Raw genomic sequence first — 20,326 nt, 5'->3', positions numbered from 1 at the left:
TGCGGGGCAATTAAACAATACCTACAAATAAATGCATTTAATTTATTTATTTTTATGTTTGATGCGTAAATATAAAACACGGATTATAAAAAACAAAACGTTATTGTGCTTGGCTGTTGACGACTGATATAGTGTAGCCTTATAGTCTTAGACGACGATTTTACATGCACTAGAGTATAAAAAGCCATTTTTCAGCATCATTTTTAGGGTACCGGAACCAAAATGGCAAAAACGGAACCCTTATAGTTTCGCCATGTCTGTCTGTCTGTCCGTCCGTCCGCGGCTTTGCTCAGGGACTATCAATTATTTTGCAGGTTATTTTACACATATACGTAAACTATGGGGGTGATTTTTTTTTCTCATCCAACCCTATAGTGTGGGGTATCGTTGGATAGGTATTTTTTTTGCTAAGACGATTTTTCGATTCATTGATTTTTTTGCGAAATATTCAACTTTAGTGCAAATTTTCATTAAAATCGAGCGTCCCCCCCTCTAAAATCTAAACCGGTGGGTGGAAATTGTTTTAAAAAATCAGGATAGTAGTAAGTATATCAAACTTTCAAGGAAAACTATAACGGCTAAGTTTGCTTGAGAATTATCACTAGTTTTACTCTTAAATAGCAGCCTAAGGTATAAAATATACCTAAACTTGGAAGATTCCGTATAAAATACGAAATCCTTAGAAAAATATTACTAATTATTATTAATATACTTAATTTTTTCGTAATGGCTACGGAACCCTATTTTGGGCATGTCCGACACGCTCTTGGCCGGTTTTTTTATCAACAAAAACAATACTTTAGTTAGTTTCTACAGACTTTCCGGGATAAAAACTATCATATCTTATTCCTAGGGCTTGATACTATCTAAAACTACTTCCGCATCTATATGTTTGTAATATTAGTGTGGATATGATCCATTTTTTTTATATCTAAACAATAAAACATTCATAACGTGGCATTCTTTTTTTAATGACTTATTGGCAAACTTTCGCTCTCTCCAAAACAAATAGTCATGTATTTTTTTTATTCGACTGGACGGAAAACGAGCAAGTGGGTCTCCTGATGGTAAGAGATCACCACCGCCCATAAACATCTGCAACACCAGGGGTATTGCAGAATATGCGTTGCCAACCTAGAGGCCTAAGATGTGATACCTCAACTGCCAGTAATTTCACCGGCTGTTTCACTCTCGCACTGCTGCTTCACGGCAGGATTAGCGAGCAAGATGGTGGTAGCAATCCGGGCGGACTTTGCACAAGGTCCTACCACCTGCAAATGTATATTTTTTCAATAGTCATTTGTTGACATGTCAACGTTCTCATTATCTATCGGATAACCGGCACGTCGTCTCAAATTGTTTACATTCTGAGATTGCCCGACCATGTGACAATACCTCATTTACTTATCTACTGCGATATAAGAATTGTCTTTTAGTTTGATTTAATGTTACGCAATATTTTTCTAGGAGTCTACCGGCTATTTGGAGCGATAGTCTGAATTCGCCGTTAAACTGGGCTAATCTAAGTAACGGTACACCGGAAGAGAGATGGCGTGGTGACTTAGCCGTGTACTAAAAGAAGATGGCAATAGCATCCATATTGATACCTGGATGCACTAAAGGACATATGCCCTTCTACGTGGAATGTCCCTGAGACAAATGCCACTCGTGCTCAGTAGCCAATCTAGGTAACCCCCGACACAAAAAAGAAATCGGACTCTCTTCCTTGGCGTTCGTTGCACTTAAAGGCATGACAAGTTTTTCTTTTCATCCAAATTTGCAGGTTAGGGTCGAGGCCCGAGGGTCGAGGTGACGGCCCCGGTGCCTGGCACTGCGTAGGCCTCATAGCTACACCATTTCTTGTTCTTGCTCACGAGCAAGCAACACGATACTGCAACCGTTTTTCGGTGACGATTGGTGCCATTAAAGCAGTGAAAAAATGAATCTTCAAACAATACAGTCTTTAAGAAAGATATAGGGTAATCAAAACCTATAAGGTTTTTCCAGGTGTTCTAGAAACTTGAAATTTAGTGGGAAGCAAAACCACTAAGAAAAGTCTGTTTTTTTATGTCTGTTTCTCTATGACCATCTAAAACGACTCGAGACTGCGTACATTTTGCTTGAGAGAGGGGCTCTGCTAACACTGAGTATTCATAGATTACATAGAGTACAAATTTGTAGACAATTTTTACGAAACAATCGGTGATCTACATGTTTTTAAAATAAAAACAATTTTCACAGATAATCCATCCATATACGAAATTAATATTTAATCCAGCGAATTTCCAGTCAATAAGAAATAGGGTACGCTAAAATAACTTTTGAAAACGCGAGAAAGTATCTAACTTTAAACTTAATCTTCTCACACAAACAGTGCAACCCGGTGTGCGAGCGTTAGCCAGCATTATGTTCACACATAGTTTATTCACGTTGAAGTAAACCGGGCGCTACATCACACGAGTGACCAGCTATCGCTCACATGACTCTTATCGTGGGTGACACATCGGCATCATTATCATTAGCAAGGAGCGGAATTCTCATAGCAAAAATCAAATGTCACGAGGGATTGACCAATGTGTTTTATCGACTATTCCAGTTATCGATTTTACACATGTTACCGACTTTTAACATTATTATCTAACATTTGACCTCTTTGATAAGCCACTTTCATCTCTTTATTAAAATAAATTACGTCACGTCACATTTGACATTTGATGTCGCTTGAGTTTTCATAAGTATTATTTTATTAGGTTCCCGTGTTAACCAAAATGGTTAATCGTAAAAGAAAAACGATTAACAAATGGATAAAGTAATCTCTTAATTATAAATTATTCTGTTACTTCTCTTAGTTTAAATGGTGACAAGAGAAAATAATGAAAATTCTTTGTTACTACAGACAAGATGAAGAAAATATAATAAATTAGTACAGATATAGATTTCGATTCTGTTCAAATTCAAATTCAAATTCAAATCATTTATTCAGTAAATAGGCCGCAATGGGCACTTTTACACGTCATTTTTTAAACTACCAGCGCATTCGGAAAGACCATCATTGCCAAGAAGAATGCGCCGCAAGAAACTTGGCAGAAAGTCATTTTTTCATAATATTATAATTACATATAAAATACTTAAAAACTAATAAATAAAAATACTTAATAAATAATAATAATTATACAGGGATGTATGGGGTCCCTTAGTTACAATACTAAACACTAACTACTTATATCTAAACTATATCTACGTTCAGTGGAAGTGTAGAATGCTTCCACCGTCATAAATTTTAAAATAAAATATGGTATAAATGTTATTTTTAATGAAGGTTAGTCTGTCGTCAGTTACACTGTTTAACATTTCCGTTTCGGTTTTATGTTTAAATTGTAACAAACACACATGTCTATTTTTTTTGGTAGCCTGTACTCCTGTAGTGTCCCACTGCAGGACAAAGGCCTCCCCCATTACAGGTATAATTTCATTACCTAAAACATCTTGCTAACTAACAATTAAACATCGACAGTCGATAAAACACAAAATGGTTAATCCCTCTTGACATTTGATTTTTGCTATGAAAATTCCGCTCCTTGATTATTAGCACAAATTCGCATGTAACCACCTGATAAGTTATACCATTATTGACGTTAAGTTTAAGGGTCATCGCCTTGAATAGATTTGAAACGTATGACATTCTGATGCAGGTGTTATCAGATTAGTTCGAACTGGATTTTCCTGTCTATCGAAATGTTGGTTCTCAGTAAAAACTTATACGTGCTAGGTACCATAAAAACTTAGACTTGAATGTGTGTTTACATTTCGGAAATTTAGAATGGAACTGACTCGATTAGATATATTTTCATTTCAAAAATAAACTAAAAAAAGAACAAGGTTAGTTTTAAAATGGTAATATTTCGACTCGAGTCAGTTTTAATTTATAGGTCAATGTCAGTTCATAGAAAACTCACTTTAGACATAATTGTGTAGGAAATGTTAAGGTTCTTGTGGTAGTTTTGTAAAACACTGGATTGGATACCTTTGCGCTACGAAACTAATTTGAAGCCGGTGCCTCAGCGCGAGCCAGTTGGAGTTATTAAAAATAGTTTATTAAAAAAGTATCGCTTTACAAATTGCTTGAAGCCCAAGTATGTAGTTGAGGTAGACGACTATAGTTCCACTCCTGCTGGCTCGTGCTGGCTGAGGCACCGACTTCAAACTAGTAGAAAATTATTTTCAAGGTTTTTGAATTCGGTCCCATTTTTTGTTAAAAAGTTTTTATTCTTTGTCGATACTTAGTCAGCTGACTATATGAAACCTCCATGTTAGTCGATCATTATGAAGTCATGCGCTAGCGTAATTTAGGAGTTTCACCGTTAAGGTCGATGTGCCGTCATCGCAGACTTCTAGGCTCAGTCGCGTTAGAACATAAGGTATTGTTCTTTCAGTAAAATTTAAAATAGTTTCGTCGCGCTTATTAGAATTTCTGAAGTTTTCTAAACTAATATTTTTCATAGGTATACAGGCTAAGTGATTTTTTTGAACTTGGTTTAAATAATACGTAATTTTAACTAGTTGTTTCTTGAACTCCGGACGAAAAAGGGATGTTATAAGTTTGACCGACATGTGTATGATGCTGTCTGTGACAGCATAGCTCCCAAACAGATGGACCGTGTTGAGACCGATTTTATACTCGAAACTGAACTTTGAAACGACGATGGTTTCCAGTTTTTCTAAGTTGGTGGTTAGGTTATTAATTTATGGCTTAAAATTAAAATGGGACAAAACGAGAATCACTTATACCAGCCTAAACAAAAATATTTTTCACTGCTCATGCTCGCAAAGTTCGCTTTTATGCTGGATCTAGGCGACATAAAATTACTTTTTAATTAAATCCACTTTTTCCTCGACGTGTCTATCCGCCCTCTTCGTTTGCCACGTTAAAATGGCTCGTTTATGAAAATATATATATTTTATGTTTTAGTAGGTATATAGGTCAGGGCTTGACTGATATTTGGTTTACTCTGGCGCTAAACATCACTATGTCTAGACTCCTGGCTTTAGATAATAAATGAATACCCATATTATTATGATTATTTGTTCATGACTTCCGTGATCCCGATGCAAAGCATTGAAGTGTGCCTATCTATTTACCCGACTGCTTGAAGAAGGGTTATGTTTTTCGAACGTATATATGTACCTACCTCAATTTCGATGGCGCCCTCTGTAGTCTAAATGTCTGGATGGATTTCAACATATGAGGTATCATTAGATTCGACGTAGGATATATGTTTATATTTTTAATATGGCCTATATGAAAAAAATTGGGTACAATTATCAGTAGGTATAGGTATCAAATGAAAGCTAATTAAAGTAATAAATATCCTATTCCAAATATATTCACACTAACATTATAAATGCGAAAGTGTCTGCCTGGCTGTCTGTTACCTCTTTATGTTTTAAAAATAAAAATAAAATAAATATATCATGGGACACTTGACACCAATTGACCTAGTCCCAAACTAAGCAAAGCTTAAACTCTGGGTACTAGGCAACGGATAAACATACTTATATAGATAAACATCCAAGACCCGAGAACAAACATTCGTATTATTCACACAAATATCTGCCCCGGCCGGGAATCGAACCCGGGACCTCAAGCTTCGTGGTCAGGTTTTAGCCGCTGAACTGATTTAGATAAAATTTCGTATAGAGATAGTCCCGGGACTCCCGGGGAAGGACATAAGGTAATTTTATCAAATTGCATACTTCTTACTCTATTTCTATTTAGATATATTGTGTACGTTTTAAGAAGTAAATGTGTCCATGAAACATTATGTCTAAAATAAATAAAATGCATTGTTTTCACATACTTTAATTTATTTTAGTAGGTGTTCGAAGTTTTTTTTTTCAAAACAACCGGGTTCGATGCCCGAGCTGAGTACAGGTTTTTTTTAAATGCATGAATGCAGTTTTTCTTGTTATTAAAATCGATGTCATGGTTCCTAAGAAGAAATTTTCGTATGTCGTACAGTTTCAGACTTTCCCATACTGACCGATATAAATGGGCCACCCTGTATATTGAAATTTTATGGATTGTTCAATTTTTAAAAGCATCTTCTTTTGTTTCTTGTGTGAAACTTGCCGTTAGAATCTCTAAGTCGATTTTCATCCATTTCCAGTGGTCTTATTAACTTCAAATTTAACGCAACGACGCCCGCTAAACTGTACTTATTAGATAATTTCAAAAACTAAAAATCTTCGCTTATTTACGCATGACCTTCACAATTTAATTTTCTGCTTTATGACATGAATAATTTCCAACCATTTTATTCTGTGTCAATGCGACCTCAGTTTGTGTGTCAATTGTTACAGATTTACAGCAACAGTTCTACCAGTGGAACCAGTGACAGTCTTGCTAGTGGTTCCTCCTCAGCTTTGAAGAAGAACAAGCTGGGATTGGCTCTCCTCATCACTGTTCCCGATTCTGCTGACAAGTAAGTTAACATCTAAACTTACCCTTTGAAGCAGGGCTCTGCTAACACTAGATTTTTAGGGTTCCGTAGCCAAAATGGCAAAAACGGAACTCTTATAGTTTCGCCATGTCTGTTTGTCTGTCTGTCCGTCCATCCACCACGGCTTTGCTCAGAGACTATCAATGCTAAAAAGCTGTGATTTTGCACGAATATGACTATTTGTCAATAAGTTGTCCATTTTCAGTTGTCCACTTATAAAAAAAAATATGTATATTTCCTGACGCTATTTCAACACAAAAAATTAGTAATTTTGTGTTTAAATATATACAAAACCTTGTGGTAAAGGTGATAAAAAGTCAGATAATCTTTGTTGTTGGATCCAATAGAAAATTTTGATGTAGTTACAAAATTACAATTTTTTCCTCACAAGATTTCGTGACGTTTTCCTGACGTCAAGAAATTTTGGATGTTTTATGCAGTTTATGTTTTATGATCTCGTCCTTAGTGTGAATAATTTCTTGACAAAACTGATTTCTTGTCAATTTCACGACGGGACACTTTTTTGAGAAATACTCATATATTATTATTATGTAGCAAAAATGTCGACAAAATGATAAATAAAAATATTGACAGTAAAATCCTTAGAAAAATATTACTCGATTTTTTCGTAACGGCTACGGAACCCTATACTGGGCGTGTTCGACACGCTCTTGGCCGGTTTTTATAGATACCGTTTGTGGGCTGCACTTGTCGGTTTTAGTTCATTTGTGACTAAAACGAAGCTGTTTTCGCAGGGACTTCGTCCGTCGCTGTGTGGAAATGTCGCCTCAACTGCAGAGCTTGGTTTGCCGTCTGCGTCTCGCGACCATGACGGCCGGCACGGGGTCCAAGTTTGTGGCGACGCTGCATCAGGCCGCTTCTGATGCTGCTGGCTGGTGAGTTTGTATTTTTTTTCTTAAACGCAGTTCAGACCTTTTTTTGTACAGAATAGTCTTGCGTTTGATCACAATCACGCTTGATGGTAATGGAACATGCGGACTAAGATTGAGCACGCTTGCCTAACGAATGCTCACAAGAAATACCGGCCAAGAGCGTGTCGGACACGCCCGATATAGGGTTCCGTAGCCATTACGAAAAAATTAAGTAATATTTTTCTAAGGATTTCGTATTTTATACGGAATCTTCCATAGTTTAGGTATATTTTATATCTTAGGCTGGTATTTACTCTTAAACTACTAATAATTCTCAAGCAAACTTAACCGTTATAGTTTTCCTTGAAAGTTTGATATACTTACTACCATCCTGATTTTTTCAAATTTTTCCACCCACCGGTTTAGATTTTAAAGGGGGGGGGGGGGGGACGCTCGTGCACTTTAAAGTTGAATATTTCGCAAACAAATCACTGAATCGAAAAATCGTCTTAACAAACTTCTAATGGTTTTAAAAGACCTATCCAACGATACCCCACACTATAGGGTTGGATGAGAAAAAAAACACCCCCACTTTACGTCTATGGGTGGTACCTTAAATATATATTTAAAAAAAAAATATTGTACCATTTTGTCGGCATAGTTTACATATATATTCGTGCAAAATTACAGCTTTCTAGCATTGATAGTCCCTGAGCAAAGCCGCGGACGGACGGACAGACAGACAGACAGACATTGCGAAACTACAAGGGTTCCGTTTTTGCCATTTTGGCTCCGGAACCCTAAAAATCGTGAAAGTTGTAATACATTGCCAGGCCGTAAAGCTTACAAGATTGAAGTAGTCGATCGCCGCAGTGTAATGTAACTTGAACGACTTTTGTAGGTTTGAACTGGGCTATGCTCTGAGTGGCAAAAGTCAACGTCAGTACTGAGTCTACATCATAGAATGTTCTCACAGTAAACGTTACAATAATATTCCTTTTATATAAACCTTCCGTGAAAATTATCTAACATGGTGAACACCGCATTTAAATCCGTCGCTTAGTTTAAATGATCTAAGCGTTCAGAAGGCGGGAAGCGACTTTATATTATACTATGTAAAGATATAGGTAAAGTGACTGTTTTCCCACAGGCTTTCAGACTTGATCGAAGGACCGCGTCTGCAGCCGATGTGGCTCCAATTGGTGACGAGCGAGCGGCCACGTGCGCACAAAATGGCCGACACTCTGCTGCAAGATCTATGCGCCGTACTCGCTGTGGGGGACACTAAGAACACCAACTTGTAAGTACAATAGATACACGAGTGTCTGACGTTTTAATAGTGAGATATGTCCGATATGTTTCGAGCCAATCCGTGGTTCATTTTCAAGGCGAGCTCGAACGAAAACTGCGGCCCTGCGCTCTTGCTGCTCGGCTACTCACGCGGCTGTCGGTCGTGAAAAACAACCCTTTTCATCACAATTATTGTTAAAAGTAGTGTTGAATAAAAACTAACCATATCACCATCTAAACTCTTAAGTCTCGTCCATACGCTGCGCCGGACGCAAAACGGTTTTTAACCCCCGACGCAAAAAGAGGGGTGTTATACGTTTGACTTGCTATGTGGGTGTGGGGTGGGCACAGTTAAGAGCTACGCGTAGCTCTTAAACGGGTGGACCGATTGGAATGCGGTTTTATAGAAGCAGGTTTTCTAGCGATGGTTCTTAGATATGTTTTATCAAAATCGGTTCAGCCGTTTTTGAGAAATTGAACTTTGAAGTGACAAAATCGGGGGTTTTCCAACTTTTTGATGTTCAGATAAATAACCGTAACCTTATAAACTTATTTAATTAGGAATTTGTGAGTTTAATCACTAGAGTAGGAGAAAAAGTTCTAATAGTAGTAGTGGTAGTAGTGTAGTAGAACTACACTAAAATTTTCGAGCCTGAAAAAAAAAGAAGAGGGCATTCTTCCAGTTGTCAGTTGTTTGAGACATTGACAGTGATATTTAGAAAAAAGTAATCATGTTTTCCTTGACGTTTTCCAAACAACAGACTATCGTGATTTACGCGAGGTGTTATGCAATTTTTAATAATAGATTCCATTTATCATAGCGTAAGCGTAACGTTTATCGTAGCGTTTTTATTGGTCGATGAATTTTAATAAATTTGGCCATAATGCATATTTTATAGCCGAAATTAAGCACTATTATTTAACAGCCCTGTAATTTTATTTCCCTACAGCCGTTAATGTAAGCGTTGACGCGCTAATGCGTTATCGCTGTTAAAATTAAATTTATAGCTCTATGTTCAAAAACACAACTGTGCAAAACTCACAAATATCGACTCTACAGTAATGATATAAAGTAAGTCTTTGCGCGCGCCACGTAATCTATTGTAGTATAATTTGCAGACGATTATAATCACATGATTTCTCAAGATATTCCAGCGGATTTGGATGTCTTTCAAACAGACATTTATCTTATCTTGAGAGTTTAAAAGTGGAGATCGCTAGTTAGTCCCGGTAATGAATCGTGGGTTTTACAAATAGACTCACCTGGATTCTATCCAAGTTCCATGCAACTGTTTGATGACTTCGATGAATGAAAAAAACAAGTGTTTTTGGCTCGTTTTTCTATGACCGTTAATCACAGGAGACGTGCGTGTGAAGCGCTGTAACGTATACACGTAGGTTTTCATATTTTTTTACCTGTAGTACAAATGCCCTATGCTATGATAAAACAGTACGTGTGGAATATTTTTGTCTAATTTGTCAACGCGAATTACTAATTAGATTAGTTTTGTATCTAATGAAAAAAAGTTAAATATTTCAAAAACGGCTAAACCGATTTTTATCAAACATAGATAAGAACCACCGCATAAAAACTCGCTTTCACGTTAAAGAAACCGGATCAAAATCAGTCAATCCGTTTGAGAGCTACGACGCCACAGACAGATTAGACATTGCCGTCAAACTTAAACGCCAAACTCTAACCCCCTTATTCATAAACGACAATCAAACCTATTTTAGTTAAAATGCCGCTAAAATTCGTTTGTCCTTATCTGTCACTTCGACATTTGTATTTGTTAGAAAGGGACAAAGCATTTGTTAGTTAACATAGGCTTGTTAAGTTTTATGAATAAGGGGGTAAGAAATTAATTTATTGCGTTGCCATGGTAACAAGAATCGTGTAAGTAAACTGTTTCCGTTGTATATTTCAAAAATTGCACGGGTATAGGTAATTTACAATAGTTCAGTTAAGACGGCATTAAGCTAATTCTAATGCGGGCGAAGCCGCGGGATAAGGCTAGTATTTAATAAACCATACTAATATTATAAATACGATAGTAACTTTGTTTGCTTGTCTGTCTCTGTTAAAAAACGTCAAGAGGGCTTTAGATTAAATTTGGTAAAGATCCTGGGTAGGATACCAAGTTTATAACCCAAAAAATGGCATAGTTCCCACGGGATAACGATACTGAAATAATTCTTCACAGACGATGTTGCGGGTAATAGCTAGTATGAATGTGAAATTTCTGCAGTTGGCAGCTGCCATTCTCATCCGATTTTAATGTATTAGGTTCGAAGTTGTATGTAGACGACATATTAAGTCCAATGAGACTAAGTGTATCAGCAGATTTATAGCTCTCTGTCGATGAGGTATTAGGTAGGACGTCACAATCGAGATGGACGGATGAATTGGTTAAAGCCGCAGGTTCACGAAGGCCGCTTCCAACCGAAGCAACTGGGAGGTCTACGGGGGAGACCTATGACCAACAGTGATGATAATATATTACGGTGAAGATACACTTTATTTTCTCGCGAAAAATGTTTTAAATGAAGTAGAAAACGACGCACTAAACTCGCAATTGAGCGTACTAGCTTATAAATCTTAAGACAGACATAAATTATCTGCTTATCTTCAAGCTTATAGTCATCAGTTTGTTATTTTGCTGGGCGTTGGCCTTTTTTTTTGTAGGCGTGAGTCGTTCACACAAATGCTTTCGCAAATAATGTCTACGTATTTTTCACGTGATATTGCTATTTTTGAATGGCCTGATGTTTACAAAACGTGCTGAGCAGTTGTGCAACTAATGACTTGCCTGTTTAGCGTCGGTGTTTTCGGATATCCTCTTCGGTTCTAAATAGACTTGCAACGTTTAAAATAAGACTCAATAAGTATTAGCTTCATAGAACTGTATTAGTACGAAGAAGGTATAAAGTTAGTGCGATAGCGCTGATTTGTAAAATAATAGAATAGAGATAAATAAAATAAATCTCCGCGAAAGTGTCTTTTTCCACTTTTCTCTCCATCCAACTCTCATCAACAAAAAATTCAACAAAAATTTGAAAAATAATAGCCAGGTTGGTGCAGCCATTGGCGACTTTTGCTCTTAGCAACACGTTTATTGGTTTATCGTTATTTACTTATCCATGAACTTATAAAATTATCGTTTTCTATGTTCTTTTCAGTTTCATCAGTACCCTGTTGACGCATGTCCTGACCTACCATCTCGGCTGGGTGACCACCGTGAGTCCATACGACACCATGGACCCTCAGAAACGGCCTGACGGCTCTGCGGAACACCGGCGTCCTTACAACGCACTCTGGGCCCAACTCGCCGACCTTTGCGGCACCATCGGTTTCCCACCCCGCGCCGCTCGGACCATCGTCTGCGGCTCCACAAATCTACAATTCGTCAATAGGTTACTAGTCGTTCTCACCTACTTTGTGCGGTGCGGTGACGTGACGCGGAGTGACTTCGAATTCGATGACAGCGCGCTCAAAGAAAGTGAAACGGTGACGCTCAAAAGGACCGCCACGCGGCGGGAGTGTAATGTGGACAGTGTTAAAGTGAGTCAGGAGGAAAGCAGCGCGAGCACGCTAGTTTCAAGTGAAGCTGGCTTCCGTAGGACCGCGACGCTAGCTAACCTGACGCATCAGCTCTCTACTAGCGTAGACTTTGAACAGTGCAGATCGAGCGAAAAACTCACTGGCCCGCTTAGAAGAAACCCCACTATGATGCTCAAGTCTTCTTCAGATTCTAGTCTAGATTCAAATACGTCTGAGGAGACCGAAGCGGAACGGAAAGTCGTTTTCGTTCTTGGTGACGATGATAAATTAGTAGGGTTGAAGAACAAGTCTAACGGTGGAAAAAGCGTGAAAAGCTCTTTGCGTCAAGCAGAATCCATCGAAGTAGTCCAAGTGCAGAAAGTTAAAGAAGAAACCAAAGATAACTGTGATCAGAAGCCGAGCTGCCAGCAGATATGCTCGCGTAGCTCCGAGAGCCCTTCCAAGTGCTGCTCCCAAACACTTCAACATTCCAAGCCAATCAAACATTCCGGTTTTAAGTTTGAGTTCGACAAGTACCCTCAGATAGTCACTAATTATATGAAAAGCAAGAACCTAGAGATATTAGATAGGCATTACATCGGAAAACCGGGGAATTTGAAGCTGGATAACTTCCAGTTTGATCCTACTATAGTTCCCCCTATACAGGAAGAGCGATGTGAGGCGTGTTATAAATGTCAGATGATGGAATCCCTGCTTCAGACTCCTACGAACGCTTCAGAGTTGGAGTATATGAACGACGTTCCTCGTCAATCGGAGCCTCAGTTCGCGAAGGAAGCTATAGTGGAACAGGACAGTATTTCTCAAGTTTCTCCGAAGACTTTTGTTAGGAGAAAGCAGGAAGCGACGTTAGTTGTGAACGTTAGCAATGAGCCTCGCGTGGTCGTGGAAGCGAGTAGGGAGGATGCGTGTGGGCGTGGGAAGGAGTGGGATGGGGCGACGGAGGTGCAGCAAGTGATAGAGTTTTCTGTCCCGCGGTTGGTGCGGCGGCCTGCGCAGTCGCACTCCGGTTTCGACGGCTCTCTACTCGGTGGGCTCTCCGACCATTATGTACCTGATTTAATTTTACAAGGTGAGCAACTTGACTGTTTCGCTTTATTTACACAAGGACGCGTTTTATCGCTATATAGTTGACTAGGAATTTACCGTCCCGCTCACACACTAACCCTACTCATAAACGTTTGCACATTCTTCGCTTCAGTCTGTCATACCCGTGCCTTTTTCAGGCATAAGGCGCCCATTACAAGATGGTACAAAATCAATAAATTAATATTGTTATCTTGTACCCTCAGATACTCTGAAGATACGAGCGAATGAAATTTGTATTGCGTCTCTTTCTAAAAAAAATAGTATGGACTCTCTATGGTTGTTGTGTCATGATTATAGTATATTTCTGATATACTTAATATACAATGTCACGAAGGTATTCCTTTTAAATATTTAAAAAATCTTCTAAAACTCGGCTTGTCAAACAATAAAGATATGTGAACAAAAAAATAATTGCTTGCATATGCAGCACATGTAGTACTCTCTTCATTTTGTTAAACATAAATATTACTAGCTTTTAAATAGGTTAGCAATACAAAATTGATACTAATTCTGTAATAGCGTGTCAGTCATTCATCAGATATCTGTCACTTAAAATACCAAGAACTTATCAGAGTGGTGGAACTGGCCCTGTAAATGTATAAAATGTTTGCAGGAACGATCGGAACTCCCGCGAAGTGGGAGGGGGCGCTCCGCCGGGACCTGGAACTGGTGTCCTGCATGAACAAGGCGAGCGATGCGTCCGCTCAGGCCGTCGCCATAGTCGGGGACACCGAATCCTGGTCAGTAACATTGTCATATCTCGAAGGTTCGGATCTAAAGCACACTACATCAGTAGTTTCTTTTTTTTTCGGTAGCATTCGTTACGCATACGGCTCGAATTTTTCGTGGGACTGTCCTCTCCCTGACCTATGTATCTACTAAAACATTGCCATTTGCGGATGCCATGCGTACATTGAGTGATATCATGACATTCGCTTGACACTAGTCTGTGCCGAAGCTTTCACGCCAAGGAGCCTTAGGACCGGGAATACTTGACCCCCCCCCACCTTGCCTTCCTCATAGACTCGTGAGTGGGCATTCACTCAATGTCGCTAGATGGGTGAGGTGACACGGTCGCTAATTGGCTCATTTAATTAGCCCTCATTCTAGGATAGCAGCGGTAGGTAGCGCTCTACTCAATGCACGCCATTGCTCGTGGGCCGTAACAGTCGGCAAAGAGTCCCCTCATCGACTGGCAACACTAGGGGGAGATGGTAGTATCATCGTCGTTGATGTAATTTTTTAATTGTTTGTTGGCAGGGAGGTCCGAGTGATGGGTCGAGAATGCGGTTCCGGTGGAATGTCGGCTCTAGTGGGCGGGATGCTGGACGCTTTGCCCGTCATGTGGAAGGCCAAAGTGCCCGCTTACCAGGTGAGGACTCTGCCAGTTCGCCTTAGGGACGCTAGCTGACGCGGTTTGCACGGAGCGGGTGGACGCCTTTTGAAAATTAGTATGAGCAGCGCTAACTGCACGCGACGGATTTTACCTGCACCCGCACCCGTAGGCGTGCGCCCGCTCCTTGCACCCGCGCCAGCTAGCGTAGGCACTTACCCTTAGATAGGTACTTTTCTTTTTATCACAGAATTATGTTATCAGGTGAATAGATATCTTATAGTGCGTGGTTCCATCCTGAGCAGAGAATGCCACTTTTTCGGCATGCTCCGTTGTAAAGAAGCGCAATTGTTTGTTTGTGTTTTCTTACATTTTAGTAAACATCCACTCACCAGTGAATTGTAATATTTTTTTTTACCTAAGCCATTTTGTTTTTAGTAGCAATACGCTTGCCCAACGAAGTCCAAGTTTTTTTTAACGATCAGTTACTTACGCATTTTTAACTTTTTAAATTTGGAACGTAGGAGAATCGTGACTTCTAATAGCTGCGATAAATGGCACCGCACGCCACTATTTGGCGTATGTAAGCTATTACTATTTCTCGCTGGTTGGTCGGATTTCCAGTGGCCTAGTTGATTAATACCTTTTGCGCGTAAAACCACAGAAGGTGCGGGTTGTAATTCCGTTCAGCGACCTGAAAATCTTTTTCATAAAAAAAAACATGTTTGAATAATTAACTTCCTTACAGATAGAGTTGGGAGAATAAATATATTATATGAGCGTTTTTAGTTTACTACGTTTCTCTATTCCACTTTATATTAGTTCTGTGATTTTTTATCGAAGTAACATTGTAGGTATATGAGTTTTATGTTGTTTTGAAGATTTCTATTAGTACAATCCATTTTGCCTCACCGCAAACAAAACACGGATGTTGTTTGTACGAAAACGACAAAACAGCAAATATTCAATCCGCGCTTGATATTTGTGCTGATAACCATTTTTACATGATTGCGGAGAAAACTACATCAAGCGTTTGCTATCATTTAGGATAGAGGAATAGGGTACTACCGGAAAGAAGTTTGTGAATTTTAACCATACTGATTGCAGCATTGTACTTTCACAGTGTAAAAATTTACTGAAAATAAATTCACCAACGACACAATCATGGCAAACGTCACGTTTAATTTTCATTCAGCAAATAACTTAAACGTTTCTCATTTGTTTCAGTGCCTATCTTACTTAGAGAGCAAATTGCGAGAGTTCTGCGTCCTCTCCAAAACCCTCGCCGATATGCTGATGTCCACTGACTTCTGCGACATAGCCACTCTCACAAAATCTCTGAACATCGATGTGAATGATGTACCGCTCCTGCTTGCCATAGCTACCACTCATACGCCGCAAGTCGCCACGAGATATGGCATCAGTTACAGATAACAAGTGAATGGAAGAACTTAAAAGAGCTCGAGTGAAACGCCTGCCATGATGTTTTTTGTATGAAAAAAGGATGGGACGCAACTTGGATGAATATAAAATTGTTCTTAAATTAGTAGTGTGTTTCTGTAGTGGTTATTGTTATTGTAAAGGACGACGCATGCTACTAAAAACTGCGCTGGAAAGACTTTTTTTTGCAAGAACGCGACTTTTAAAATGGCGAAAAAAAAACAGTATTGCCCTAGTTTCGATGTATTATTAGAATAACCTGCTAAAAATCAAATTTTAATAAACAAGTATGCTACAAGGCTGCCATCGTGTTAGAATAAGCTTCATCACAATTCACCGTTAAGAAGTCTCACTATCAAGTTGGTTTTGATGAAGACTGAACCAAATGCCAGTTTTAGGTCTTTTCAAACGGGTTAGGTACTAATAAAAAATATCAATGTTTCAAACTTTCTATACAATAAGGGCTTCTATACACGGCGACGTAACACGCAAATATATAGAGATACTTTAGAATTGGTCGCAGTTCATGATCTATATTCCAACTAAAATATATTTATGCCATATCTAAAGCCCCTACTGGTTAGTGGCAAATGTAATATCAAATCGTCTATATATTTAATGTGAGAATATTTTTTCCAATAAATAAACTGGCTATCTGTGATTTATAAACTGGTGTACTGTTTAACAAACAATAAATGTTATTGTGATCTTGTGTGGAGATTTAATAAGTGCAAAAAGAATATTTATATAGTCCAATTATGTACACTGTATTATATTTATTGTCAAATATCAATATAAATAAATTGTGATTACAAATATTATGCTGTAGTTCAGTGTAACTGAATGAGACGCAATATAATTGAATGATGTGCAATATAACGGAATTACCTGTAACACAACTGAATGACATATATGTACAATTAAACATAATGGAGTCTGTTGTAATTATAAATTAACATTCAAATTATATTGATAAATTTGAACTTGTAGTTCTCTGTAGTTTTTTTTTTTTCATAATATAAATTCTCGTTATGCTTAAAACTAGACTGATGTCCTGCATAAACTCAATCGTTAGGAAACGCTAACGAAGTAGAAGTTTTAGTCATTATAATATCACATAATATTAGAATCCTATATTATGGGAAACAATTTATATCCTAAGGTGATTTTCCACTGGCGAGGCGAGACGAGGCGGGGCGAGACGAGAATTGAAATTTGTATGCCGCGGTGGGCGCGCGAGAATGCATACAAATTTCAATTCTTGTCTCGCCCCGCCTCTTCTCGCCTCGCCGGTGGAAATTACCTTTACTATAAATGCTTAAAGAAATTAATTAATATTGTTAAATCTCATTCCATGTTGTTTGCTTGAGATGTGAAAACATTAAGCCAAGCTAAATGTTATTAGATGTGCTACTCGCAATTGTAAATTCCTAGTCTATTGAACAAACAAATTTAACGTTATTTATTATTTTACTACAAGATTATGTTCAATATACAATATGTATAATAATGTTTTTTAGAGTTTTTCTATAAATATTCAGACTTAAACAGTTTTCTTTATCATTAGTTCATTGTTACAGAAAAACAAGGTGATATGTACAGATACAATGTTAAGTTCGGAATAATTTCGTACTCTGTAATGCTATTTTTTTATACCTTAATAAATTATTATTTTCCCACACCAATTTTGTTTTCATTATACGAACAATGGGGCAAATATTTTGTATTTTGGGATAGTGACGAGCACTCGTACGTTTACCTTTTTTTTTGTATTCTTTAAGTGTCCAGTGATCGGTAAAGTAAGTACTAATAGATATATTTTATAGAAGTCTCGATCACAACTATTTTGAACAGTAGGTATGTTTTTATTGACACTGAGTGTCCTTTAATCTTGTCCGGGACTAGTATGTTACGCATCTCAGACGCCGTAATTAACTGTCCGGGTCCGTCCATTAGCCGGATTACCCTGGCTCACGTGAAACAAATAACTAATGCACGAGTTTCCCCCAGGAAAATAACACCGGGAACACAACTTGATTGAGCTGTCTGGAAGCATTGTAACAGAAACAGTTGTAGACTTAAAATGTTAAAGCGAATTTATTGCCTTATTAGCTGGCACCTAGAGCGGCTGCTCCACTTAAATTACACGTTTATTGTTCAACCTTTTTAATGACCCAAGATAAGGCTTTTTGCATTATTAAATGAAAAAATAAGTGACATATAGCACAAGAAGTTCTAAGTTCAAATTACAATGCATGTTATGGCTGTTATGAGTATGAGATTTGTATTGTATCTACTGGACACTTTTTTATGGTTTTAAATATGATTATTATATTTGTTACTTAATAATCGGATTATATTTAAAAAAAATGTGTTTGTCTTGTAAACAGGTAGGTATATGTGGTTTTATTCTTATGTTACATTTAAATGATGTTCTCGCTGCTGAGGTGAAAAATTACATGTGTCACACGAGACCAAAGTATTTTGCATCTCGTGTATTTGAATCCCTTGCTGCTCTCTGTATTCTAACCTAGAATCACTCGAGCGTCAGCTCGTGATTCAATTAAGTATAGAATCCTTCGCTTACTCGGGATTCAAAAGCAACACTCGCAACAAAAAACAACTTTGCTCTCTTGTTGCACAAATAACTATTACCACAGGCACTTACAGTTGCCATCAGTAGTTTCCTACCGCATTCAGAGCTACAATCATTACCTACTCGTATATTCACAAGCAACTTGAGCCAGTCAGCTTTACGACGGTTTTATGCACTACGTGAAGCAAAGGGCGAGTTCCGAACTGAGCTAAACATGCTCCGATCCAGCTGAAATGTGGCGTACTGCAAGTTCGGTGACAAAACAAAAATCTGGTTGTGAAATTCTAGTGGTCCGGCTAGAATCGTCTCCGCAGGACGGATCTCTTCGACGGGTAAGTACCTAATAGCATCGGCTTGAAACTTAGTACAGATGTCACTGCAAGTACCTACCTACAGTAAAAGAATAGAGTTTGGTTATTAAAAAAAAATCCAAATGAAATAATTAATAAAAAAATATTTTTAATATGGACCGTTAATATACTACGGGTTCACTAGGATACTACTACCTCCAAGTAAAAATTTTCACCGCATGGATTTCAGAATTCATTCCTAACTTAATTGTAAATCAATTATACTATTTTTTCAGGTTTGAATGGCCAAGTCTCCGTTTACTAATCTCCTATACTAACTCAAAGAATAATAGAATGCCTCGTGGAAGGACGTCCTTTTTAATTGAGTTGCTTAATGGAGGCGTCTGATAACGAATCAACAGCTAAAAAATCGGCCAAGTGTGAATTAAATACACGCGCCAGTATCCCGTACAAATTTAAAAGCAAAGAAAAAATAAGTTTGCAGTGTCAGTGACTGGCAAAAAATGCAGATAGGTGTTTTAGGGATACGTTACTTTCCCTAATTGGATTTGAATAAAACACTGAATTAATTTTGACACTTATAATAAAATAACTTCGACCGTCTAATTACATGTCCCATTAACGACTAACTACCTGACACGTCCCTGCGTCCCACTCCTCCTGCCGCGGCCCCGCATATCCCAGTGCATGTGCACTTGTATATGAGATGACGCAGCAAAACCTGTCCCTATAGTACACCCCCCCTTAATAATAAAAAAATACACTTAAATTTAACACTAAACAAAACAAAGTTCACAAAACACTAAGTCAGTTAGACATACAGCTGGTTTATATTAAACTTACTTCTAAATTACATCGTTGTTTCCTTATCAATAAATGGTCGCCTGCTGTGCGGCCGGCGGCGCGCTCTGCACCCTCACTTGTGTGGGCTCGCCTTCAGCTACCACTTTCCTTATCCACTTCTTCGTCCCTTGCCTGCACCTGGCGCGCACCGTGTAGCACAGGAATAGCGACACAATAACGGCGACTACTATGAGGCCAATAACAATACCATCTAGCTTATATTCGACCTGCCCCGAGTTTCCTTGGATTCGGGCTATGGCAATATTTTCATTATTATTACTTTCTTCTTTCGCACTCTTACTTTGCCCCCAACCCATATTTACTGTTTAACAAGAGTTAAATGTAATGGACAATTCAAGAGCAATATTAAATATTAAGTGATCAGTTTCATTTATTACCTATTATACTTATACCTAGGCCTTATTGTTATAAAACGCTTGGCACGCTTAATGATCATGCTTAAACAATGTCACTGCTTAGGTAGTAACTTCGT

The 20,326-nt window shown here is 38.2% G+C and overlaps 1 protein-coding gene across 2 annotated transcripts in view; it reads left to right on the top strand.

The window, feature by feature from the left end:
• Nucleotides 1-17,593, top strand: part of LOC141433504 (folliculin-interacting protein 2-like) — a 35,380-nt gene extending 17,787 nt beyond the window's left edge. For both annotated transcript variants that reach the window (XM_074095564.1, XM_074095565.1), the window contains exons 7-13: nucleotides 6,361-6,482; nucleotides 7,256-7,396; nucleotides 8,523-8,672; nucleotides 11,843-13,293; nucleotides 13,924-14,050; nucleotides 14,571-14,682; nucleotides 15,871-17,593. In XM_074095564.1, coding sequence (XP_073951665.1) covers nucleotides 6,361-6,482; nucleotides 7,256-7,396; nucleotides 8,523-8,672; nucleotides 11,843-13,293; nucleotides 13,924-14,050; nucleotides 14,571-14,682; nucleotides 15,871-16,077 — 2,310 coding nt within the window. In that variant the 3' untranslated portion in view covers nucleotides 16,078-17,593. The remainder of the gene's footprint in view (nucleotides 1-6,360; nucleotides 6,483-7,255; nucleotides 7,397-8,522; nucleotides 8,673-11,842; nucleotides 13,294-13,923; nucleotides 14,051-14,570; nucleotides 14,683-15,870) is intronic.
• The last annotated feature ends 2,733 nt before the right edge of the window (nucleotides 17,594-20,326 follow it).

This window comes from Choristoneura fumiferana, chromosome 12 (assembly GCF_025370935.1).
Source record: "Choristoneura fumiferana chromosome 12, NRCan_CFum_1, whole genome shotgun sequence".
NCBI lineage: Eukaryota > Metazoa > Arthropoda > Insecta > Lepidoptera > Tortricidae > Choristoneura > Choristoneura fumiferana.
This window is presented reverse-complemented; position numbering and strand designations above follow the sequence as displayed.